Below are 22,136 nucleotides of genomic sequence, written 5' to 3'. Positions count from 1 at the left end.
GAAATTTTCTGAAAAATCATCAAAAAAATTAAGTACCTATTCTTTATGCAATTTACTGCAAAAACTTTTCTACGTAACTTTCAACTCAAAATGAAGATCTCTGCTGAATTTGGTTGAAGTCTGGCGACTGAAATTTTTCTTAGGGTTAGTTTTTTTCAACTTGAATAATGATTAGTCAAACATAAATACCTACATTTTTCTTCTTGATTTTTTATTTTGTGTTCGAAGACGAACCAAAAAGATTTCCGAGTACCTAGATTCAATTTTTTTTTTTCAGTATTGTGATTTTCAGTGAGTAGATATGGTCTCTCCTCTTCTCCTTCCCTCCCCCGGAGCAGATTAATGAAATCATATCCTCATTGGTGGAAGTGATTACTCATCAGATGTGTTTAAATCTGATCAAATATGTTTAATGAAATCTGATTACACACATCAGATCAAATCCAAATGTTTTCTGAATCCGATTTCGTGATCAGATCAAATAATTTTTAGTGGAGAAATATTGATAAACGAATTTGTTTTCTTATTCACTTTTTATTGAAAGTACATACATAATATGTATATGTATAATCGAAGTAGAAGTTTTAAATCAAAATTTCACATAGTGTGATGAGTAGGTACATAAATGCATAAGTTATGTTCTCATTTTGGAAAGTATTGCCGTCAAAATTGCAATTTAAGGTACCTTTTCACAAAAGCGAGGTATTATTTGGTCACTTTTTTGTCTTTCTGATCGTCCTGTTTGTCTGGCTTAGTATTTGATACAAGTGACCAGGGTTGGACTTCGCTGGACCCCCATAGCATATCAATCGCACCACCCAACAACGAAATACCACTTATCACTAATATACAGCGGTTCCATTCCTCTGCTGTCTGCAAATTTATTTCAATTCGGGTTATTTTAGACTGTCCTATTTCTTGCTCATCATGAAGGCATCCCAAGTGGCTTAAAACATTTTGAACCAGACAAAGCTGGATAGAAAGAGCGTACAAAAATATATTACTAGCCAAAATTTTAGGTGCTGAAGTGCAGTTTTCGGTTTTTAGTGAGTTTTTGAAAATCAAATTTGGGTCACAAAATGGTTAAAATCAAAATTTTACCAAATTGACTTGGAAATCTGAAATTTGATTTTAGACCCACCAAATCGATTGGGAATGGTTTAGAACTATTTTGAACAGTTTTTGAAGCCCCTCCAACAGATGTTTGAAATTTGGAATTTTCATACCATTTTACCATAATGAAGGTGAAAAGCTAAAATTCGTATTATACTCTGATTTCAACATCACGAGTCGACTGAAGTTGCTTTCAAACTTTTCTGGAACCTCCAGTGGCATTTTGGAAATTCCAGTTTTTCCTTTTAAAAAATGCCATGAGATCTGATCTACCTAACATTACCCTCGTATGCTCGCTATTGTTTCTTGTTGGTGACTCACTTCACCAATTACTAACCACTTTTCCAAAATCAGCGAGTACCTACAAGTTCGGAACTGTAGATATTTTTGTATGTGACCAGATTTTATAGCGTAACTTTCAATTTCGTTTGGTAAAATTTTGTGGAAATTCAACTTTCTAAAAATCTGCTGAAGGCTCCGGAATTGCTCGAAACGATTCGGACTTTGTGTCCAATCGATAAGGCGGTGGGTCTAAAATAGGATATGAAATTTCAACATTCTAAGCCAATTTGGTGATAGATACTTACTTATTTTGATTTTTTCCCATTTTTGGCCCTTGTTCGACTTTCATGAATTCGCCAAAAATCGAGAAGTCCACCTTAGCATCTGGAATTTTGGGTTATGATAAACAGTGGCATGCTCTTGTCTTATTCAAAATTGAAACTATTTTTGCCAATTGAGATACCTGTAGTCCTCTATTGATAAAATGGAAATACTTACGTGATCGACGGTCATAGAGGTTGTCAAATTACGTGAAATTATGGAACTCAGTGCTGTCATAGCGGTACAAAGTCCTGCTATAATGCTGGTACTATTTGGCGCGATACTGATGACGATTATACTGCGAAAAAAATAACCGAGCAAGAATTGAATTTTGATTCATCTAATCCTGGTTATTTCCTAAATGTACCTATGTTTGAAGCAGAGTAGTAGTACTCAATTTTAACACTTACTGTGTTGCCAAACCTAAAACAACCAGCAGCATCTGGATCACTAGAAAAGTAATGATCGATACAATAAAATTGGAAATCATCGCCGTGCTTGCGAATAAAATACTGATAAGGATGAATGAGCCTCCGATCATTATCTTGTGTTTCTGAAATAATCCACAATATCTTTAATCATTTTCATCATTTTACTGCGAAGGTACAATAAGGGTGAATCTCGAAAAAAAGTGAATTTTAGTGTAGGAGGGGTTCTTGGAAGGGAGATATGAATCTTCAAAGAGTGGACCTTTTTCGAAGGAATCTTGTTTTTTTTTTCGTTCTTGCCTTTATTCAATCTGTTCCGGAGAAATTTGGGGTGACGCGTACGGAGTTAAAAATTGTACCACTGATTTCTTTTGGGGTAAGTTCTATTGGATATTTTGAAAATTGGAAGATAGGGGCTTTTCACCCCCTTCTTAACTGATATTGTGGAGCTTGAGAGGTAATAATTGACAATTTTTAATTAATTCATCAGAAAAGAAAATTGCAATTTTTTGATATTCTCAAATATTGAGAAAATTCTCTTCAAGAATGAGAATTTTTTGAAAATACAGATTTATTGCTATTCTAAGACCCTTTTATTCGTACTTAATTCTATGGAAACAAAGTATATGTACCTAGGTCATGTACTAGACTTGATGAAGTACTCACGTTTTTTCCATACTTCAGTAATATTGCGCAAATTGGAAGCATAAAAACGTTGATAACACTTGGTATTGAAGAAATTATTCCCACTTCATTGATACCTCTTTTGGTTATATCTGCAATTTTGATAGTCAGAATAAGTATATTTTCTTTTCCAATTCCATAAGTCTCCGGAAAAAAAGTGTTTAATATTTCCTGATTTTGATGTGAAATATTTTCAACTTGAAAAAAAAAAATAATTTTCTTACCTTTGACGAACATCGGAAGGAAAGTGCACAAGAAAGTCGTACATGCTATCGTAGCGAACTTGTTGGCGAGAATTGCCCAAACCGCTGTTGATAATATGATTTTTCTGTAAGGATGCTTCACCTACAAGTATTAACCAAATTACATATGTATTGATTGTTGGAATCAATTTTATAATGTGTAAGAAATCGTGTTTTTTCTGGTATGTACTTATGAATTTACCAATTCAAGTGATGAGTTTCACCAACCTCTTTTTTTGGAACTGTTGAAATTCTTTCTTGTATGTAGGCAAGCTCTTCTTTAGACATCGTTTTATCATCCGAAGGTCGATTTTTGATCAACATTAAGCAAAATAATGACGTAATCAAAGACATACCTCCTAAAACGGATAATTATTCAAATTAGCGAGTTTATTTTCGCTCCCACGAATTTTTTTCTGATACCATTTTCTCACCTGTCGCATAGAATATCATTTGCCAGCCCCAAGCATAAGCCACAGAAGCGCAGACTGCATGTACGATTGCTAAACCCACGGTCATCCCGCTGGCAGTAATGATAACAAGTTGGGTTCTTTCATTTTTCGGTGTCCATTGCGAAGTTACTTCGGTAATGCGTACACTCAATAAACTCTATACGGAGATGAACATGAGATTGAATGAATATCGAAAAGTGCTGAGAACCGGAGCCGTCGAGAGGAGGGTAAACGAGGTAGTTTTCCTCGAGCCCGCGCTTTCTGTAGGGCCTTTAATTGAAGAAACCCCTGTTTTTTTTTTACATTCTTAAAACACTAATGATTTATAAGAGCGTTTGCCCTCTCTTCATTCGGGCTTCTTGTTTTTTCAAAATTAAAATTTATAAAAAAAGTCGTAAAGTTTCAAACTTTTTGTATGGAAAACATCGTTCGTAGTTCTCTCAAAATACAAATTTTCGGCTCGTCCTATTTTCTTATCAAAATCAAATCACCTGTTTTTTGCCAAAATGTTCAGAAAATCTTATCGCCAGAGTAATTGTCAGAAAAATCTCATTTTTGGGAAGTTTCTTTTTTGAAAAAAATATTTTAAAATCCCAACTTTTGTCAAAATTTCCAAAAAGTCCTGTTTTTTGCCATAATTGGCTAAAAGTACATATTTTTTGCAGAAATGGCCAAAAAAACATTGTTAGTACCTAGTCAAAATTTCGAAAGTTCCTGATTTTGCCAAAATTAAAATAAGAAGTCTTTGTTGTTTTTTGCCAAAATCGTCTGCAAAGTTCTGTTTTTGCCTAAAATGTAAGAGGATAATTTTGGCTAAAGCAGGAATTTTCGAAATTTTGGTTACTAAAGTTTTTTGGTCATTTCTGCAAAAAATATTAGGACTTTTAACGTAAAAAAAAATGTATTTTTTGACAATTTTGGCAATAAGAAACAGGACCTTTGTGTCAATTTTGACAAAAGTTGGGATTTTTAAATATTTTTTTTCAAAAAAGAAACTTCCGTAAGTACATACAATGTTGACAAAAACGAGATTTCTTGACAATTATTCTGGCAATAAAATTTTCTGAACATTTTGGCGAAAAACAGGTGATTTTTTGGCAATTTTTACAAAAAGTTAAAATTTTATAATAATTTTTGCAAAAATAGAAATTTTTGAAGTTTTTGCCTGAAAACAGTGCTTTTTTGAAAATTTCGATAAAAGTTAGGATTGGAGAACCGCTAACGGGTTTTCTAGTCCATTATCATTTTCCAAATCTGGGAACAGTGCCATTTCGCCTATTTTTCCTGGGAATACCCTTTTCGAGAGTTTTCTTAAGCCATATGAATATGATTTCAATCGACAAAATTGGTACTTTTCCCCTGTATCAGTCAACAAATTTTTAGTCGATCCCTCCCCCTCCCTCTCTCAAAAACCTTTGTATATTTTCGTTTCCAGAAATGGGACCAAACTGCATTAGCCCCGGGCCCGTAATGGATTCTCGACGGCCCTGCACTGAAAACCTTCATTTTCATTAAATATGTACCTCAAGAAATCCGATGAAGAAACGACACACCAAAAATAAGTAAAAATTATACTGCAAGCTGATGGGTTGAAGTACTGTTATGATACCCGATAATATCAAGGTTAGTGTGCAGCATTTAGCTCCTCCAAGTTGGCTCACCGTGTAACTGCCCAATAATGACGCTACTCCTCCGAAATAGAAAACGCTAAGAATTAATCCAAGTTCAGTAGCATCCAAGTTGAATTCTGGAGGCTAAAATGTAACCCTTGGTAATATTAATTATGCTTGTTTAGAAACACATCCAGTTCGGTATTAGGTACGTCGTGATGAGATATTTTACCTGAGTTACTGTCGAATTTCCGATTCTTATTTGTTTCGGGTAGGCAATCTCAACAATTGCGATGCTAACATTGGCTCGAGTAAAGGTTGAATTTAAATTACATATAGCCATGAATACAGCGACGAAAAGTCTTTTCGAAAACCATAATGGGGATTCTTGAGATATCGGTTTGTTTCTGTAATTAATATAAAATTCAAGTTATTATTATTACCTTTGGCAGAATTTTTGAACTGATCTGCAAATGTGGTATAAATCCATTACAATAATTTTTCTTGCTGGGCTTCAAGTTGTATGCTTTGATTGTTCGTCTCTGGTTTCATCTTGATATAGCGAAGCGTCGAGATGAATTTTAGTTCACACACGTGCTGCTACTTGACTCACTGCACTGTTACTGTTTTCCTTTTAATTTCATCATATTCACGTATAGTTTATTAATTCTAGATAAATACGAGGTATCCGATTGGCCTTTTTGTATTTGTTTTAGCGAATGATATGGTACGTTATCAGGAATGTCTAGTTATCTATTTGAAAATGATCCGTAAATTCTTAATTGTGATTGTTTGCGGTATGTTTAGACATACACATACTCGTAAATTACTGTTTCTTTTCCGTATTTTGATAAAAAAGAAAGGTTATTTTTGATTTATATATTTTTTTTCAAGTGGTTGGGCTGGTTGAGATTTGCTGGACGCCGCTCTCCAAGATGGGTTTTTAGAAATGATGAACCATAATTTGAGCATTCTGAAGCGATAGAAGTCGGTTTCAAGCCGTTCTGGAATTTCCAGTGGCATTTTGGAAATAAATGCCAGATTTTCATGAAGTGCTACATGAGAGCAAAATGTAAATTTTAGCGTTGCAACTTCATCGGGTAAAATTTTGTGAAAATTTTAGCTTTGAAAAATTTGCTGGAGGGTTCATGAAATGTTCAAAACGGTTTTCAATGTAACGGAAGGGGGTGAGGAGGAGGAGGCGTCAAAAATAGGGTTTACACTCCAGCTTTCTAGATCAGTTTGGTGAAATTTTGTTTTTTATTTTCTAAGTGGCCACCTCTGGGCTAAGTGGGAAATTTTTTGGCAAGCTATTCCATTAAAACCATTCGGTTTAAATTTCATCATTAAGGTAATATACTTGTACTTGTAAGTATCTAGTTTTTATTCAAAGGGTACACATAATTTATGTTCTTATGGTGCGATGTAGAGGAAATCCATCACTATACTCGTATTTGGTCACTTTTATGTTCGTCTGGGTTTTTTGATCAGGCATTATTCGGTCACTTTTTGTCTAATCTGGTTTTCTTGTTCGTCTGGCTTAGTACTCGTATTTGATACAAATGACCAGGACTGGACGTCGCTGGACCCCCATAGCATAACAATCGCACCGCCCAACAACGATATACCACTTATCACTAATATACAGCGGTTCCATTCCTCGGCTGCCTGCAAATTGATTTTAATTCGGTTTATTTTAGACTGTCGTCCTATTTCTTGCTCACTATGAAGGCATCCTAAGTGGTTCAAAAAATGTTGAACCAGATACAGCTAGATCGAAAGAGCGTGCACAAATAAGTTACGAGTCAAAACTTTTGGTGCAAAAGTGCATTTTTTAATTTTTGATGAGTTTTTGAAAATCAAATTTGGGCCAAAAATGGGGAAAAATAAAAACTTTACCAAATTGACTTGGAAAGCTGAAATTTGATTTTGGAGCCACCAAATCGATTGGAAATGGTTTAGAACTATTTTGAGCAGTTTTGGAGCCTCCAGTAGATTTTTAAAAATTGGAATTTCCACAACATTTCACCAAAATGAAGGTAGAAAGTTGAACTTTGTATTATACGCTGATTTCCACATGTCGAGTCGACTGATGTTGGTTTCAAACCACCAAATTTCAACATTTTAGGCCTAAATCAATTTTTGGTGATGCTTATTTTTTTATTTTTTTTTTCAATTTTTTGCTCAAGTTTGATTTTTATAAGAATTCACCAAAAATCTCAAAACGTACTTTATCATTTTGAAATTTTGATCGATGATTAATTGTTGGGTACTCCTACTCTATTCAGAATCAAAAATAGTTTACCAATTGAGATACCTCCCTTGCTTGAGTTTAATGGAAATAAGTACGGTATGTACTTACGTGACTGTCGGTCATAGAGGCTATCATATTGCGTACTATTGTGGATCCCAGTGCATTCATAGCCGTACAAAGTCCTGCTATAATGCTAGTACTATTTGGAGCGATACTGATAATAATTATCCTGCGAAAAAAAAACATGCAAGAATTAGATTTGAATTTGAATTTACCTAATCCTGATTATTTCCTAAACGTATTGAGTAAAGCATACACAACGTAGAACGTACTGTGTTGTTAAACCTATGACGAGCAGCAATATCTGGACCAGTAGAAAAGTAATGATCGATATAATAAAATTTGAAAGCATCGCCGTGCTTGCGAATAAAATACTGATAAGGATGAACGAGCCCCCGATTATTATCTTGTGTATCTGAAATAATTCAGATCTCATAACCATTGTATTTCAAAATTTTGAGCCCTAATCTTCCTCTGAAAAACCCAGTTTTGGTTTTCAAGGAAAGTGATTAGTCGAGGAGCCCCCATAAGGATCTATTGCACCCCCCACGACGATCCTCTGGGATAACTTTTTTCTAAGGGGGAGTCTTAAGGAAAATTTCCAGCCCTTATCCTCGAAAAAAGTTTGGGTTCCAACATAGGACTTGCACGACATTTTTTTAAACCGTATACAGGTTGATCGAAAGATCAGGCAAAAATTTATCACCTGTCAAAATTTCAAGTGCTAAAGTGCCTTTTTCGATTTTTGGTGAATTTTTGAAAATCAAATTAGGCCAAAAATGAGAGAAAAAAATCAAAATTTTTACCAAATTGAACGAGAAAGCTGAAATTTGGAATATATCTACCCTATTTTTGACATGCCAAATCAATTGGAAACTGTTTCAAACCGGTTTGAGCAGTTCTGGAGCCTCCAACAGATTTTTGAAACTCGAAATTTCCCAAAATTTCATCAAATAGGGATGGACAAAAGCCGAAATTTATTCTGCGAACTAATTTCAACACGCTACGAAGTCTACTGCAGGTTGGATTTCAAGTTGTTTTGGAGCCTCCAGCGACTTTTTGAAAATTACTGGAGCCTCCAGTAGATTTTTGAAACTCGAAGTTTCCCAAAATGTCATCAAATGGAGATGAAAAGCCGAAAATTCATTCTGCAAACTAATTTCCATACGCTACGAAGTCGATTGCTGATAGATTTAAAGTCGTTTTGGAGCCTCCAGCGAATGTTTGAAAGTTTGTATGGCGTTTTTTGGAAAATTGAAGTTTCTAAAAAGTAGCTGGAAGCTTTGAAACCAATTGAAGTTACCATGCCGTCGACTTCATATCGTATTGAAATTGAATCGCGAAATAAATTTCAGCTTGCTAACTCCATTTGATAAAATGATGTGGGAGTTTCAAGTTTCAAAAATCTGGTGGACTTGAAATCCACCTGCAGTCAACTTCGTACGAGAGTTAGCGTATTGAAATTAGTTCGCAGAATGAATTTCGGCTTTCCATCCCCATTTGATGAAATTTTGGGAAATTTCGAGTTTCAAAAATCTGCTGGAGGCTCTAGAACTGCCCATACCGGTTTGAAACAGTTTCCATTTGATTTGGCATGTCGAAAATAGGGTATATTCCAAATTTTAGTTTTCTTTTTCAATTTGGTAAAATTTTGATTTTTTTCCTTCATTTTTGGCCTAGGTAAATTTGATTTTCAAAAATTCACCAAAAATCAAAAAAAGGCACTTTAGCACTTGAAATTTTGACAGGTGATGAATTTATGCTTGATCTTTTGATCCAACTTTGTACGGTTTAAAAAATTTCATGCAAGTCCTATGTTGGAACGCAAAATCTGCGATTTCGGCTTCGGTTAACCTGTCGATCAAAGTGGCCGCCATTTTGTAAGTAGGGACAGTTTTTTTTTAGGAAAGGGCTGGAAATTTTCCTTAGGACTCCCACTTTAAGAAAAAAGTTGTCCTGGAGGATCGACCGGGGGGGGGGGTGCAATAAATCCCTATGCGGACAGCCCGACCAGATAATTATTTGAATGAGAATCAGCGAAACACTTTGACATTCATTCAAAATTTGTTCCAATTTTAACTCTTCCTTGAGAGCTTAGATTTGATATGTATTGGGATTGAACGATTTCATGAATTAGAATCAGTGCTCTTCAAAATATATAATTTTATGTATGTCATTTTTTCTTGACAATTCGAAATTCGCCTGTTCTTGTATTTATGCATTTTTTTATGACGCATTCCGAAAGATTAGAAGAAATCATCAAAATTGATTGCTTTGTGTGGAAATCCGGCAAAAAATTTAGTGTTAGCATTTTTAATTGTTTTCTATCGTAGAAAAAATTTCCAAAAAAAATGTGCAAGTATGTTGTAGGCTTACAAGGTACAACATAACATGTACGTTTTCAAACATTGCACCATTGAAGGAGCTTTTTCTGAGAATTTACCTACGAGTACATTTGCTAAAACTTCGAAAATGCCCATAGATGAATCATTCTTGGTACATAATATTTTAGTTTGAAAAAATTTGGCCAAAAACTTTCAAAGTTGATAATTTTTTTTATAGAAATAGCAATCTCGCCCTTTCTGGAGAGGTTTGCAATGACGTAAGGAGTTGAAAAGTGTACCATATATTTTTGTAGGGTCAATTTCTATCACATACATAGTTGTTCAAATCGGTGGATAGACGCCTTTCACCTCCTTAACTGGAATTGTGGAGCTTAAGAGTAATAATTTAAAATTGTTGATTAATTAATCGAAAAAAATGCAACTTTTTGATATTTTTAAATCTCGAGTCTAATTTTCTTTGTGAATGAGAATGTTTTAGAAAGTATTTATTGTTCTTCCAATAGGTACCCTTCTTCATGCTTGATTCTAAAGAAACAAATTGAATTCATATTTATGTATAATTTACCAGAGTCACTGAAATACGTGTGTTTTTTCCATAATCCAAGAATATTCCGCAAATTGGAAGCATAAAAATGTTGAGAGCATTTGGTATTGAAGAAATCATCCCCACTTCATTGATATCTCTTTGGGTTATATCTGCAATTTTGATAATCTGAATTGTAGTATACGTATTTCCATAAATCTCTGATGAAATTTTTTTAAATGTTTTCTGATTTTGATACAAAACATTTTCAACTTCCAAAAAAAAAAAATCATTTACGTAAAAGAAAAAATAAGTTTTATGAAACTTGATTATTGAAATTGAATCAACTTTTCAAATTTTATCAGATTTAAAAATAACGTATCATTGAAAAATGTTACGCAAATTTCCTTACCTTTGACGTACATTGGAAGGAAAACGCACAAAAAAGTCATACTTGCTGTCATAGCGAACTTGTTGGCGAGAATTGCCCAAACCGCTGCCGATAATATGATTTTTTTGTAAGGATGCTTCACCTGCAGAAATCAGCCAAATAACATCAATTTTATAACCAAACCAAGTGATGAGTTTTACTTCTTTTTTTGGAACTGTTGCAATTCTCTCTTGTATGTAGGTGAGCTCTGCTTTAGACATCGTTTTATCATCCGAAGGTCGATTTTTAATAAAAATCAAGCAAAATAGTGACGTAATCAAGGACATACCTCCTGAAACGAATGATTATTCGAATTATGATGAGCTTGCTTCCGCTCCTACGAATTTCCTATACAAATACGATTTTCTCACCTGTCGCATAGAATATCATTTGCCAGCCCCAAGCATAAGCCACAGAAGCGCAGACTGCATGCACTATTGTCAAACCCACGGTAATCCCGCTGGCAGTAATGGCAACCAGTTTGGATCTTTCATTATTCGGTGTCCATTGCGAGGATACTTCCGCAACGCTTACACTCAATAAACTCTACGGATATGAACTTATTATTACCTATTGGTAGAGATTATAAATGAATATCGAAGAGTGCTAAAAAAGGACTGAGAACCTTCATTTTCATTTTGGGTACCTACCTCGGAGAATCCGACGATAAAACGACACACCAAAAATAAGTAAAAATTATACTGCAAGCTGATTGGATTTAATACGGTTATGATACCTGACAATATCATGGTTAGTGCTAAGCAATTGGCTCCTCCAAGTTTGCTCACCATGTAACTGCCCAATAATGACACTAATCCTCCGCAAAAAAACACGCTAAGAATTAATCCAAGTTCTGTAGAATCCAAGTCAAATTCAGGAGGCTGACAAAGCGTAGCCCTTGATATTAATCATGCTTGTTGATAAAGTCACTCAATTCGGTATTTACGTCAGATATTTTACCTACTTGAGTTTCTGTCGAATTTCCGATTATTATTTGTTTCGGGTAGGCCATCTCAACAATTGCGATACTAACATTAGACCGAATGAAGGTTGAATTTAATTGGCACACTGCCATAAACACAGCGACGAACAGTCTTTTCGAGAACCATAATGGCGATGCTTGAGATATCGGTGTGTTTCTGTAATTAGTATAAAATTCAAGTCATTATTTACCTTTGGCAGAATTTTTGAACTGATCTGCAAATATGGTATAAGGAAATCCATTACAATAATTTTTCTTGCTGGTCTTCAAGTTGTATGTTTTGATTGTTCGTCTCTGGTTTCATCTTGATATTGCGAGCGTTAAGTTTAATAATTATCACGAGTTCACAACTTGACTCACTACACTGTTACTGTTTTCTACTAATTTCATCAAAATCACGTATTTCATTAATTCTAAAAGTAAACGTGAGGTAGCTAATTGGTTTTTTTTTTGTTCTTGTTTTAGAAAATTGTTTATCTATTTGAGAATTATCCGTGAATTTTTTATTGTGCGGACCTGTTTGCCGGTTGTTTAGAGATAAATTACGTGCTATATTTCGTATGCCCAAGAAAAATATAGGCAAGTATTTATTTAAGTATTTTTTTAAATTTGGTATTTTGATTTAAAAAAAGTTCTTTTTGATTCCTGTTCTTTTAAAATTGCCTCCCCATGAAATTTCCAGAAGTTTGAATAAATAGAAAAGGAGACTGTTCGATTGATTGCTGATACGAGTGACGCCTATTTTATTGTTTTCGTGTTTTATTAGTCCAATTTTCATTCAAAAGGTACACATAATTCATTATTTTTGGTACAATGTATTGTAAGTAAAAATACATCACTATTTTGTCACTTTTGTGTCCGTCTGGGTTTTCTGATCGTCTTGGTCATCGCTCGATGTAATTGACCACGGCTGAGTTTCGCTAGATCCCCACAATATGAATAATACACTACCCAATAGTGAAATAACACTCGTTAGAAGTAAACAGTAATTCCATTCTTCCAAAGTCTGCAAATAAGTTCCAATTTGGCTTACTTCGATTAACATCGTTTTTTACTTGATGTTGAATGGAAGTACTTACGTGATTGGTGGTCATGAATGCCATCGTATGACGTGTTCCTATAGAGCTTAGTGCAGTTATAAAGGTGGTAAGTCCTGCTATTATGCTGCTACTATTTGGTGCGATGCTGATCAGGATTACACTGAGCAAAAAAATCATGATTGGGTTTTACTTGAATGTTGGTATGTACATTTGTAGGTAACCTACATACCTTGAGGAGTAATAAAAAACTGAAATACGTACTGTGTTACCATACCCCCGATACATTGGAATGTCTGAATCAGCAGAAAACACACAATTGATACCATGAAATTGGAAATCATTGCTGCGCTTGCGAATAAAATACCAGTTAGGATGAGCGAACCTCCGATTAAGATTTTGTGCATCTGAAATGATCGTGATTTCATGATCATTTACACAACATGACTTTCCAAGACTTTTCTTTTTTACTTTTTTGGTAATTTTTGGAAGACGAGTTACACTGGTGATTTTTGATGAATTACTGGTAATTTTTTTAGTGATTATCGCCAATTTTGAAAATCAAAAAAATTCCACGACTTTTAGGCTGTTCATCTCAAATTTTTTGAAATTCACAAATTCGAAAAAAAAGTTAGCACCACTCAGTTCTAAAATATTTTATGGAAATTTTTTGAAGATTTTTCGTGCATATCTTCTGGGCATGTATCTTACCTGGATGTGTATAACATATTTTTTTGAGAATTATTTTATGGGTCTAAGACCTTAAAATATGCAAAAAGCTGATTTTTTCATGGTTTTCTCGTCTGAATTGGTCAATTTTGGCCGTTTTTTTGGCATCTTGAAAAACGTTTTACTACGAGTAAGTAGGTACATACTACATATCTACATATAAACTGGGTCATTCCATGTCAACTCGACCAAAAAAATGGAATTTTGCAAGTCATGTCTTTCGATTTCGCTCATTTTTTTTTACAATGTCTACGCACCCAATAAGTGAGAAAACCGCAATCGGTTTGATTCCAGCCCCCTCAGAGGGTGGATGGGGGGGCTTCAATTATTTTCACATTGTCTCGAGGCTCTCAACTTTAGCCAGCGCATCTCCAAAGCTATGATACTTACTTTGATCACAACTGATTTCACAGTTGAAAAGGGAATGCATTTTAAACTTTTTAAGTATTTTGAAATTTTCAAAATGGCGCTGTAGTGTAAGTAGGAGCTGCGATTTAAAATTCTGAATAAATTTGCGTAGATATGTACCTTTTGATGCTTTTTCAAAGTATTCAATTTTCGAGAAGGGATCTTTTTATGGAGAGGGAAGCACCCCCTCCCCCAAATTTGGGAAAAAATGTCAACAAAATCTGCGGCATGTGATGCATTAAATAGTACGTTTTTTGACGTACGATTTTTGAATGTACCCCATATATGGAAATAATTACACATTTATTGGACTCTTACCTATTTGGGGAGGTTCTGGAGGCCATGGGTGAGGTCAATTTGAAAAACTAAGGCTATATTTGTGTTCAGCGATATCGAAAACATACTATTTCATGTGTCACACGAATGATATCATTTTTTTGACTTTGACCCACTTTGAGGAAGTTCTAGTGGCCATGGATGGGATCCAATCAAATATCTAACCTCATATTCGCGTTCAGCGTCACCAAAAACATTCAAGTCGATGTATCATATGCCCCAGATTTTTTGTGAAAATTTTGCCCAATCTCGAAAATAAAATATTTCAAAAAAGCATCAAGAGGTACATTTATGAAAATTTATTCAGAGTTTTAAATGGTAGTAGCCACTTGAAGCGCCATTTTGAAATTCGAAAGTTCAACTTTCAACTTTTGAAAATTTCAAAATGCTTGAAAAGTTCCAAATGCAATGCTCTTTTGAACTGTGAAATCAATTTTGATCAAAGTATCATAGCTTTGAAACCATGCGATGTTGAAGTTGAGTACCTCGAGACGATGTGAAAATAATGGAAGCCCCTCACCCCCCCCCCCTCCCGAAAGGGCAGGGACCAAATTGAATGCGGGTTTCTTACTTATTGGGTGCGTACACATTGAAAAAAAAAATTGAGCGAAATCGAAGACCATGACTCAAAAACGTTGGTCGAATAATTGAGGTGGAATGACTCAACCATGAACCCAAATTTTGATCAAAATTGTCAATTTCTTCTAAGTAAGTATGTTTCTAATTTTTACAAAAAAAAAAAAATGATTCTCATCATTTTGGGTACCCCTGATCTATGTACCTTACCGGTCACTCACCCAGCTAAAATTCATCTGTAGATTAATATCAACTCAAAATACATTCATATGTATTTCAATTTCGGGGTATTGAAAAGTTTCATTTTTTTACTCATTTTTGTCGAAGTCAGATTTTTTTAAAGCCTTCTTCTCATGCAAGAAATCAAAGATTTTCAATAATATGAAGTCTATAGGTAGATGAGCGTGTTCTGCCCAGGAGATATGCTTGAAAAATTTCAAAACAATTTCCATAAATAATTCTTGGTGGTACCTATCGAACATCCTTGCAAGAATGCAAGTTTTTAAAAAAATCGAATGAAGACTTATTTTTTGGTTTCAGCTATCTATCAGTGCTCGACTGAGACTACTCCAGTCGACTCGGCCGATTGAAATGCCTTTTATAGGATAAAAATTTTAAGTTACCAGAGTCTCTGAAATGCTGATGCTTTTTCCATAATCCAATAATATTCCACAAATTGGAAGCATAAATACGTTGACGGTGTTTGGTATCGAAGAAATTATTCCTACTTCTTTGATATCCTTGTTAGTTAGATCTGTAATTTTGAAGGTTTAGTCGTGATCTTTGGTTGTTTCCAAACATTTGATGCGTTTTTTTACCTTTGACATACATCGGGAGGAATGTACCTATGAAAGTCAAAACCGTTATCATGGCGAATTTGTTCACTAGGAGTGCCCAAACTGCCGGTGATGATATAATTTTCCTGTAAGGATGCTTCACCTGCAAAAGTCAACCAAATGAATACCGTAGATTGTTGAATGTTGATGTTGATAATTTTACATTATGAATTTTTTAGTTCGCTTTTTCACCTGTTTTTTGGGGGAAGTTAAAGTTCTTTCTTGTATGTACATAAGCTCATCTTTAGATATCCGTTTGTCATCCGAAGGCCGATTTTTAATGAGAATGAAACAAACTGATGACGTAATCAACAATATACCCCCTGAGGCAGTTCATTATTATTCAGATAAATTAATTTCTATTGTTGCAAATTTTCTTCAGACAGTTTTTTTTTCGTCTATGAAAATCATGAAAATGTTACCTGTGACGTAAAATATCATTTGCCAGCCCCAGTTGTGAGCCACAAAAGCGCTAACTCCGTGTACAATTGTCAAAGCAATGTTAAGTCCGGTATTAGAAATGGCGGTAAGTTTAGATTTTTCATTTTTCGGGGTCCATTGCGAAGATATTTCCGTGATGCTTATATTCAATAAACCCTAAGCATAGATGTTAAAATGAGAACCCTTGTAGATTAATACCTGTAAGCTAATAATATCCAAACAGTGTCAAAGGATACAAGAAACTTGATCTTTACCTCGCAGATTCCAACTAGGAATCGACACACCAAAAATGAGAAAAAGCTGTACTGCAAGGTGATCGGATGTAATACAGTTAAGATCCCTGACCACATCATGGTTAAAGCACAAAAAGTCGCTCCTCCTATTCAGCTCACGAAGTAACTGCCGAAAAACGACACAAATCCTCCGTAAGCAAAAATGCTCAGAATTAATCCAACAGTCGTTGAATCCCAGTCGAATTCTGGTGGCTGAAATCAGGCCCTTGTTATTAATTGAATATTATGACTTACGAGGCACCAGCACAAAAGTGGGAAATTTACTCTATTTCGTATTTCGCTTGATAGGTACATATCTAGTATCTTACTTGAATGATGGTTGAATTTCCAATTTTTATTTCTTTGGGGTAGGTCATCTCAACAAGAGCGATACTGATGTTCCGACTGAAAGCTGAATTCACATGGCATATAGCCATAAACAAAGCGACTAAAAATCTCTTCGAGAACCATAATGACGATGGTTGGGATACTGGTGTGTTTCTGTAATCAATAAATTAGGTTAATTGTAATTTTCGTTACCTTTGGTTGGGTTTTGCAAATCATTCTAAATTGTGGTGTCATTATTTACTGTAAATTTTCCTGCCTGCCTTCATCGAGCTGTATGCTGCTTTGGTTGCTAGTTTTTGAATTCATTTTGCTTCTACGAGCGACAAGACAGGTATTTTACTTCGCGTAGTTGATGCTGTTTTAAATACGTGCTAATATTTTTCGGGAAATTTGTCAAAATCATATTTTTCATTATCAAGTGCAAATTCGCATGACTTACTTATAATAATCTTCTGCAAACGTAATTATGATTCTTGTGTTTGTTTTAGAAAATTATACCTTATCAGAAATACATCATTATCTGGCTGAAAATTAGGTTTTCGTGAATTTTTTTCATTGTGCCTAATTCGTCGTTCTTAGGAGATGAATTATCCCATTTGGAGGCCCATGCCTTATACAGAAATTTTACGCTTCGGCACTTGAAAAAAAAGAAAAATATGCTCGAATGTACCCATCTTGTTTTTTTTTTTTGGGGGGGGGGGGGATTAATCCAACTTGACAAGTCATAGATGAAGTGGAGAGAATCTCGCATCTTTTGGACACTTTACTTTTTAAAATTTGATGAAAGTTTATGCAAAAAATTTCGTTTTCAAAATTACATATTTTTTGCCCAAAATGTGGCCATATCGAATTTGTGAAAAGCCAAATCTGGGCACCCAAATGTACCCTAAAATGGCCACTTGAAAAATGAAAAATAAAATTTCAACAAGTGGACTTGGAAACCTGAATTTGGTAACTATGTATCCTATTTTTGACTCCGCCAAATCGATTAAAAGTGAGTTTAAGTATTCCACCAAAACCATTTTGAGTTCCTATCAGAAATATGAAAGCAATTGATGCCTGTTGACTGCTTCATCCATCAGACTATTGTAAACTATCCAAGAATTTTGAAAAAAAAAAAAATGGTTGATCGATAGATCAGTATAGTAGGTATCTATTATATTGTTTTCGTCTTTTGTTTATCTAATTTTTATTCGAGTGGTACTCATAATTCATATTACTATTGATACAATATATAGAAAATGCATCGCTATTTTGTCAACTTTGTGTCAGTCTGGGTTTTCTGATCGTCTTGATCATAGCTCGATGCAATTGACCACGGCTGAGTTTCGCTGGACCCGCACAATATGAAAAATACACCACCCAACAGTGAAATACCACTCATTATAAGTATACAGTGATCCCATTCTTCCAAAGTCTGCAATTAGTTCCAATTTGGCCTATTTTAGTTAACCTACTTTTTTACTTAAAGGTGAATCAGAGTATGTACTTACGTGATCAGTGGTCATAGATGCTATTGTATTGCGTGTTCCTATGGAGCTTAGTGCAGTTACAACGGTGCTGAGTCCTGCTATAATACTACTGCTATTTGGTGCGATGCTGATAAGGATTATCCTGTACAAAAAATCATTACATGTAAATGGATACTTGGGTACCTATACAGGTACATATCTTGAGTACAGAAAAATTTGAATTACGTACTGTGATACCATAGCCACGATAAATTGGAATGTCTGAATCAATATAAAAGATATAATTGATACTGTGAAATTGGAAATCATTGCTGCGCTTGCGAATAAAATACCAGTCAGGATAAAGGAACCTCCGATTAAGATTTTGTGCATCTGAAATGATCGATATTTTATGATCGTTTACACAAATTGACTTGTCAGACTTCTTTTGATTTTTTGTCAGGTAATTTCTGGTGAATTAGTGGTAATTTTTTGATCGTTATTGCCAATTTAAAAACTTCATAAGTTTTTGGTTATTGATCTCGAATTTTTGAAATTGACAAATGACCTAAAAATTAGCACCTCTCTTTTTCTAAAAAATTTCCTCAGTTCCAAAAATGATATCTGTTAATGGAAATTTTTTGAAATTTTTTCAAGCACGTCTTCTGGGCTAAACGCGCATTCAGGGGCGTAATCATGAAAAAAATATTATGTTGTGAACAATTGAACACATGTTTTTTTTTCAGAATTTTTTATTCTAAGTGAAAAGACGTTCAAAAATGCAAAAAACTGATTTTTTTTGTGGGGTTTTCCGCCCAAATTGTCAATTTTGGCTGAATTTTTTTTCTCGAAAAGTAACATAAAAGATCGACATTCAACTACACTATCAACTCAAACTTTGACCATACCTATTCGTCAAATTTGTTTAATGTTTTATAATTTTTACAGATAAATTGATTCATGCCATTTTGGGAACTCCTCAACCACCTTTCAGGTCACCCACCCGTCCAAAATTCATCAGTGAGCATCAACTCTAAATACAAAAATGAATGAATGTAATTAAAATCATGGAAATTATGTAGGTTAGGACTAGGTAGGTACCTACTTGAAAATGCAAAAAAAAAAAATATCATAGTAAATTGGAAAAACGTGTTGAAATTTTTTTGAAATTTGACAAAAATGCACGAAAAATTGTTGCACTTACGTTTAAATAATGTGAAAACACTCGAATAAAACAAAAAAATTCCCAAGAATTATAAGTACACTTACTTTAAAAATATGTCGTTTCAATGAAATGAGCCAAAAATGTATAAATAAATGTAAAGACATTGAAAAAAACATGAAAATTACTCAAATCTGAAAGAATTTTGGTGAATTTTGAGAAAATTTCGTGGTAAAATGTGGAAAAAGGGTTACCTAATGTTTTTTCTTTTCGTAAAGAATAGCCCTCCACCCCCCCTCCCCCCAAAAACCATCAAAATCATCGGTCAAGTGAAACCTTGAAATACTTGAAATAGACATACTTAAAATGAGTATTTTATATAAAAAATGACTCAAAATTTCCTTCAAGTGCCACCGTTTAGTGGACAAAATAGCATGAAAAAGTAAGTACTAATTTACTTGGTGAAGAAAAAAAAATTTGATAATTTGACAAGATTCTAAAAAATGAAATTGCTGTGAAAATTTTCAAAAAAATAAAAGATTAAATTGTGGAGAAAGCTTTCTTTTCATGCCAGGTACAGGATGAGCAGATGAGTTGGACGGTTGACGGTGAAATTTAAAAATGGGTCGATAATAAAGTAACTTTGAAAAAAAAAATCAATTTCAGTTTTCTCCTCACGACTGAGATAACTGAGACTAAATAACTGAATTTTTTCCTAAGGGATGACGACTCACACCACTTAAACTCCCTGCTGTGATATCAGAGGATGAAAAATTAAAAAGTTACCTACCAGAGTCTCTGAAATGCTATTGCTTTTTCCATAATCCAATAATATTCCGCAAATTGGAAGCATAAAAATAATGACAGCGTTTGGTATTGACGAAATTATTCCTACTTCTTTGATATCCTTGTTAGTTATATCTGCATAATTTTGAAGGTTTGATTGTGATCAAAAGTACTCGTACCTTACTTATTTATGCTTTCGGTAGTTTTCAAAACGTGAATCGTTTTCTCACCTTTGACATACATGGGCAGAAAAGTACCTATGAAAGTCATTGCTGCCATCATGGCAAATTTGTCCACCAGGAGTGCCCAAATTACCGGCGATGATATAATTTTCCAGTAAGGATGCTTCACCTGTAAAAGTCAAATCAAATGAACCGTAGGTTGTTTATGTCAATAAGACCTAATTTTACTTGATAAATTTTAGTTTGTCGTTTTTCTCACCTGTTTTTTGGTGGAATTTGCAGTTCTCTCTTGTATGTACATAAGCTCTTCTTTAGATATCCGTTTATCATCCGAAGGTCGATTTTTTACGAAAATAAAACAAACTGATGACGTGATCAACGATATACTTCCTGTGGATGATCATTATGTAATATTGTTCACGAACTTCTGTTATTAAGAGTTTCTTGCAGACGATCTTTTTTACTTTTTCAATGAAAAAAATCATCGATGAAAATGTTATTACCTGTGACGTAAAATATCATTTGCCAGCCCCAGTAATGAGCTACGAAAGCACAAACTCCGTGTACAATGGCCACGCCGACGTTAATTCCTGCCTCAGAAATGGCTGTGAGTTTCGATCTTTCGTTTTTCGGGGTCCATTGCGAAGATACTTCGGTGATACTTATATTCAATAAACACTATAAGCATAGGTGTTGAAATGAGAACCTTTCTAGATTATCCATGTGTCAAAAAATGCAAGAAACTTTTATCTTTACTTCGGAGATCCCAACTAGGAATCGACACACTAAAAATAAGAAAAAACTGTACTGCAGGGTGATCGGATGCAATATGGTTATGATCCCAGACGACATCGTGGTTAAAACACAGAATGTTGCTCCTCCTATTCGGCTCACGAAGTAACTGCCCAAAATTGACACTAGTCCTCCGTAATAAAAAATGCTCAGGGTTAATCCTATGGTGGTGGAATCCCAGTAAAATTCTGGTGGCTGCAGTAATCAGATCCTTGATATTAATTAAAATCAAAGAACGCACAGAGGTGGAAAATTAACTCTAATTGGTATTATCTTACCTGAATTTTCGTTGTATTTCCATCTCTTATTTCTTTAGGATAGGTCATCTCAATAAGAGCGATACTGATGTTGTTCCGACTGAAGGCTGAATTCAAATGGCACATCGCCATCAACAAAGCGACTAAAAATCTTTTCGAGGACCATATCGGCGATGGCTGGGATATTGGTGTCTTTCTGTAATCAATAAATATCGTTACCTTTGGCAGATTTTTCAAATCGCTGTAAATTATGGTGTCATTACAGTAATTTTGCCTGCTGGGCTTCGAGCTGTAGGCCTATGCTTTGGTCACTGGTTTTTGATTTCATTTTGCAACAGCAAACGACGAAACAAATATGTATTTCACTTCACGTAGTTGATGCAATTTTGCTACCTACCTAATTGTTTGTTTCTAATTCATCAAAATCATAATTATGTATTTTGCATTATCAAGTGCAAGGTGGCATGATTAGAATAATCTTTAGCAAACGTAGGTAATTCCAATTTTTGTGCTTGTTTTAGAAACTCACCTACCTATAGGTAGCTTATCAAGAATGCACGGTTATCTATTTGAAAATTATTCTTTAATTTTTTATTGTGGGTAATTTTATTGTTAAAATTATTCTATTTGGTGGTCCTTGCCTGCCAAAAATTCTGCGTTTCAGTATGTCGAAAAGTGTGAATTTTTTTTTGAGGTTCATAATCATTTTTGAAAACGTAGACATTTTCCCCACATATTCTAGTATATTATACATTTATATGGGTTGGTATTCCATAGGGTGCAGAAATAAAGTTAGG

At 34.4% G+C, this 22,136-nt stretch overlaps 4 protein-coding genes across 5 annotated transcripts; all 4 read right to left on the bottom strand.

Moving 5' to 3' along the window:
• Positions 1–514: 514 nt before the first annotated feature.
• On the bottom strand, positions 515–5,750 carry LOC135837191 (vesicular glutamate transporter 1-like). Of its 2 annotated transcripts, none has more exons than XM_065352383.1 (10): positions 5,626–5,750; positions 5,365–5,539; positions 5,046–5,276; positions 3,505–3,679; positions 3,299–3,429; positions 3,053–3,173; positions 2,811–2,920; positions 2,127–2,269; positions 1,894–2,014; positions 515–873 (listed from the first exon to the last, which is right to left on the bottom strand). In XM_065352383.1, exons 1-10 carry the CDS (start codon positions 5,682–5,684, stop codon positions 706–708), a joined length of 1,434 nt encoding a protein of 477 aa, XP_065208455.1. In that variant the 5' UTR covers positions 5,685–5,750; the 3' UTR covers positions 515–705. The 2 variants fall into 2 exon arrangements, with proteins under 2 accessions (XP_065208455.1, XP_065208456.1); XM_065352384.1 differs by lacking the exon at positions 515–873 and adding an exon at positions 1,548–1,779.
• Positions 5,626–12,128, bottom strand: LOC135837190 (vesicular glutamate transporter 2-like). The gene is made up of 10 exons (XM_065352381.1): positions 11,972–12,128; positions 11,709–11,883; positions 11,395–11,625; positions 11,116–11,290; positions 10,906–11,036; positions 10,727–10,847; positions 10,357–10,487; positions 7,719–7,861; positions 7,495–7,615; positions 5,626–6,800 (listed from the first exon to the last, which is right to left on the bottom strand). The coding sequence occupies exons 1-10, from the start codon at positions 12,028–12,030 to the stop codon at positions 6,627–6,629; spliced, it is 1,461 nt and encodes a 486-aa protein (XP_065208453.1). The 5' UTR covers positions 12,031–12,128; the 3' UTR covers positions 5,626–6,626.
• Positions 12,129–12,199: 71 nt separating this feature from the next.
• Positions 12,200–16,557, bottom strand: LOC135837192 (vesicular glutamate transporter 2.2-like). Its single transcript, XM_065352385.1, has 8 exons — positions 16,344–16,557; positions 16,071–16,245; positions 15,841–15,971; positions 15,631–15,751; positions 15,436–15,566; positions 13,028–13,170; positions 12,806–12,926; positions 12,200–12,732 (listed from the first exon to the last, which is right to left on the bottom strand). Exons 1-8 carry the CDS (start codon positions 16,440–16,442, stop codon positions 12,565–12,567), a joined length of 1,089 nt encoding a protein of 362 aa, XP_065208457.1. The 5' UTR covers positions 16,443–16,557; the 3' UTR covers positions 12,200–12,564.
• A 1,287-nt stretch (positions 16,558–17,844) lies between these two features.
• Positions 17,845–21,761, bottom strand: LOC135837187 (sialin-like). Its single transcript, XM_065352379.1, has 10 exons — positions 21,603–21,761; positions 21,361–21,535; positions 21,047–21,277; positions 20,794–20,968; positions 20,550–20,680; positions 20,339–20,459; positions 20,113–20,243; positions 18,411–18,553; positions 18,203–18,323; positions 17,845–18,126 (listed from the first exon to the last, which is right to left on the bottom strand). The coding sequence occupies exons 1-10, from the start codon at positions 21,665–21,667 to the stop codon at positions 17,959–17,961; spliced, it is 1,461 nt and encodes a 486-aa protein (XP_065208451.1). The 5' UTR covers positions 21,668–21,761; the 3' UTR covers positions 17,845–17,958.
• Positions 21,762–22,136: the final 375 nt, after the last annotated feature.

Source organism: Planococcus citri, chromosome 2 (assembly GCF_950023065.1).
Source record: "Planococcus citri chromosome 2, ihPlaCitr1.1, whole genome shotgun sequence".
Classification (NCBI taxonomy): domain Eukaryota; kingdom Metazoa; phylum Arthropoda; class Insecta; order Hemiptera; family Pseudococcidae; genus Planococcus; species Planococcus citri.
The sequence above is the reverse complement of the archived record's forward strand: the minus strand, read 5'-3'. Positions and strand labels throughout refer to the sequence as shown.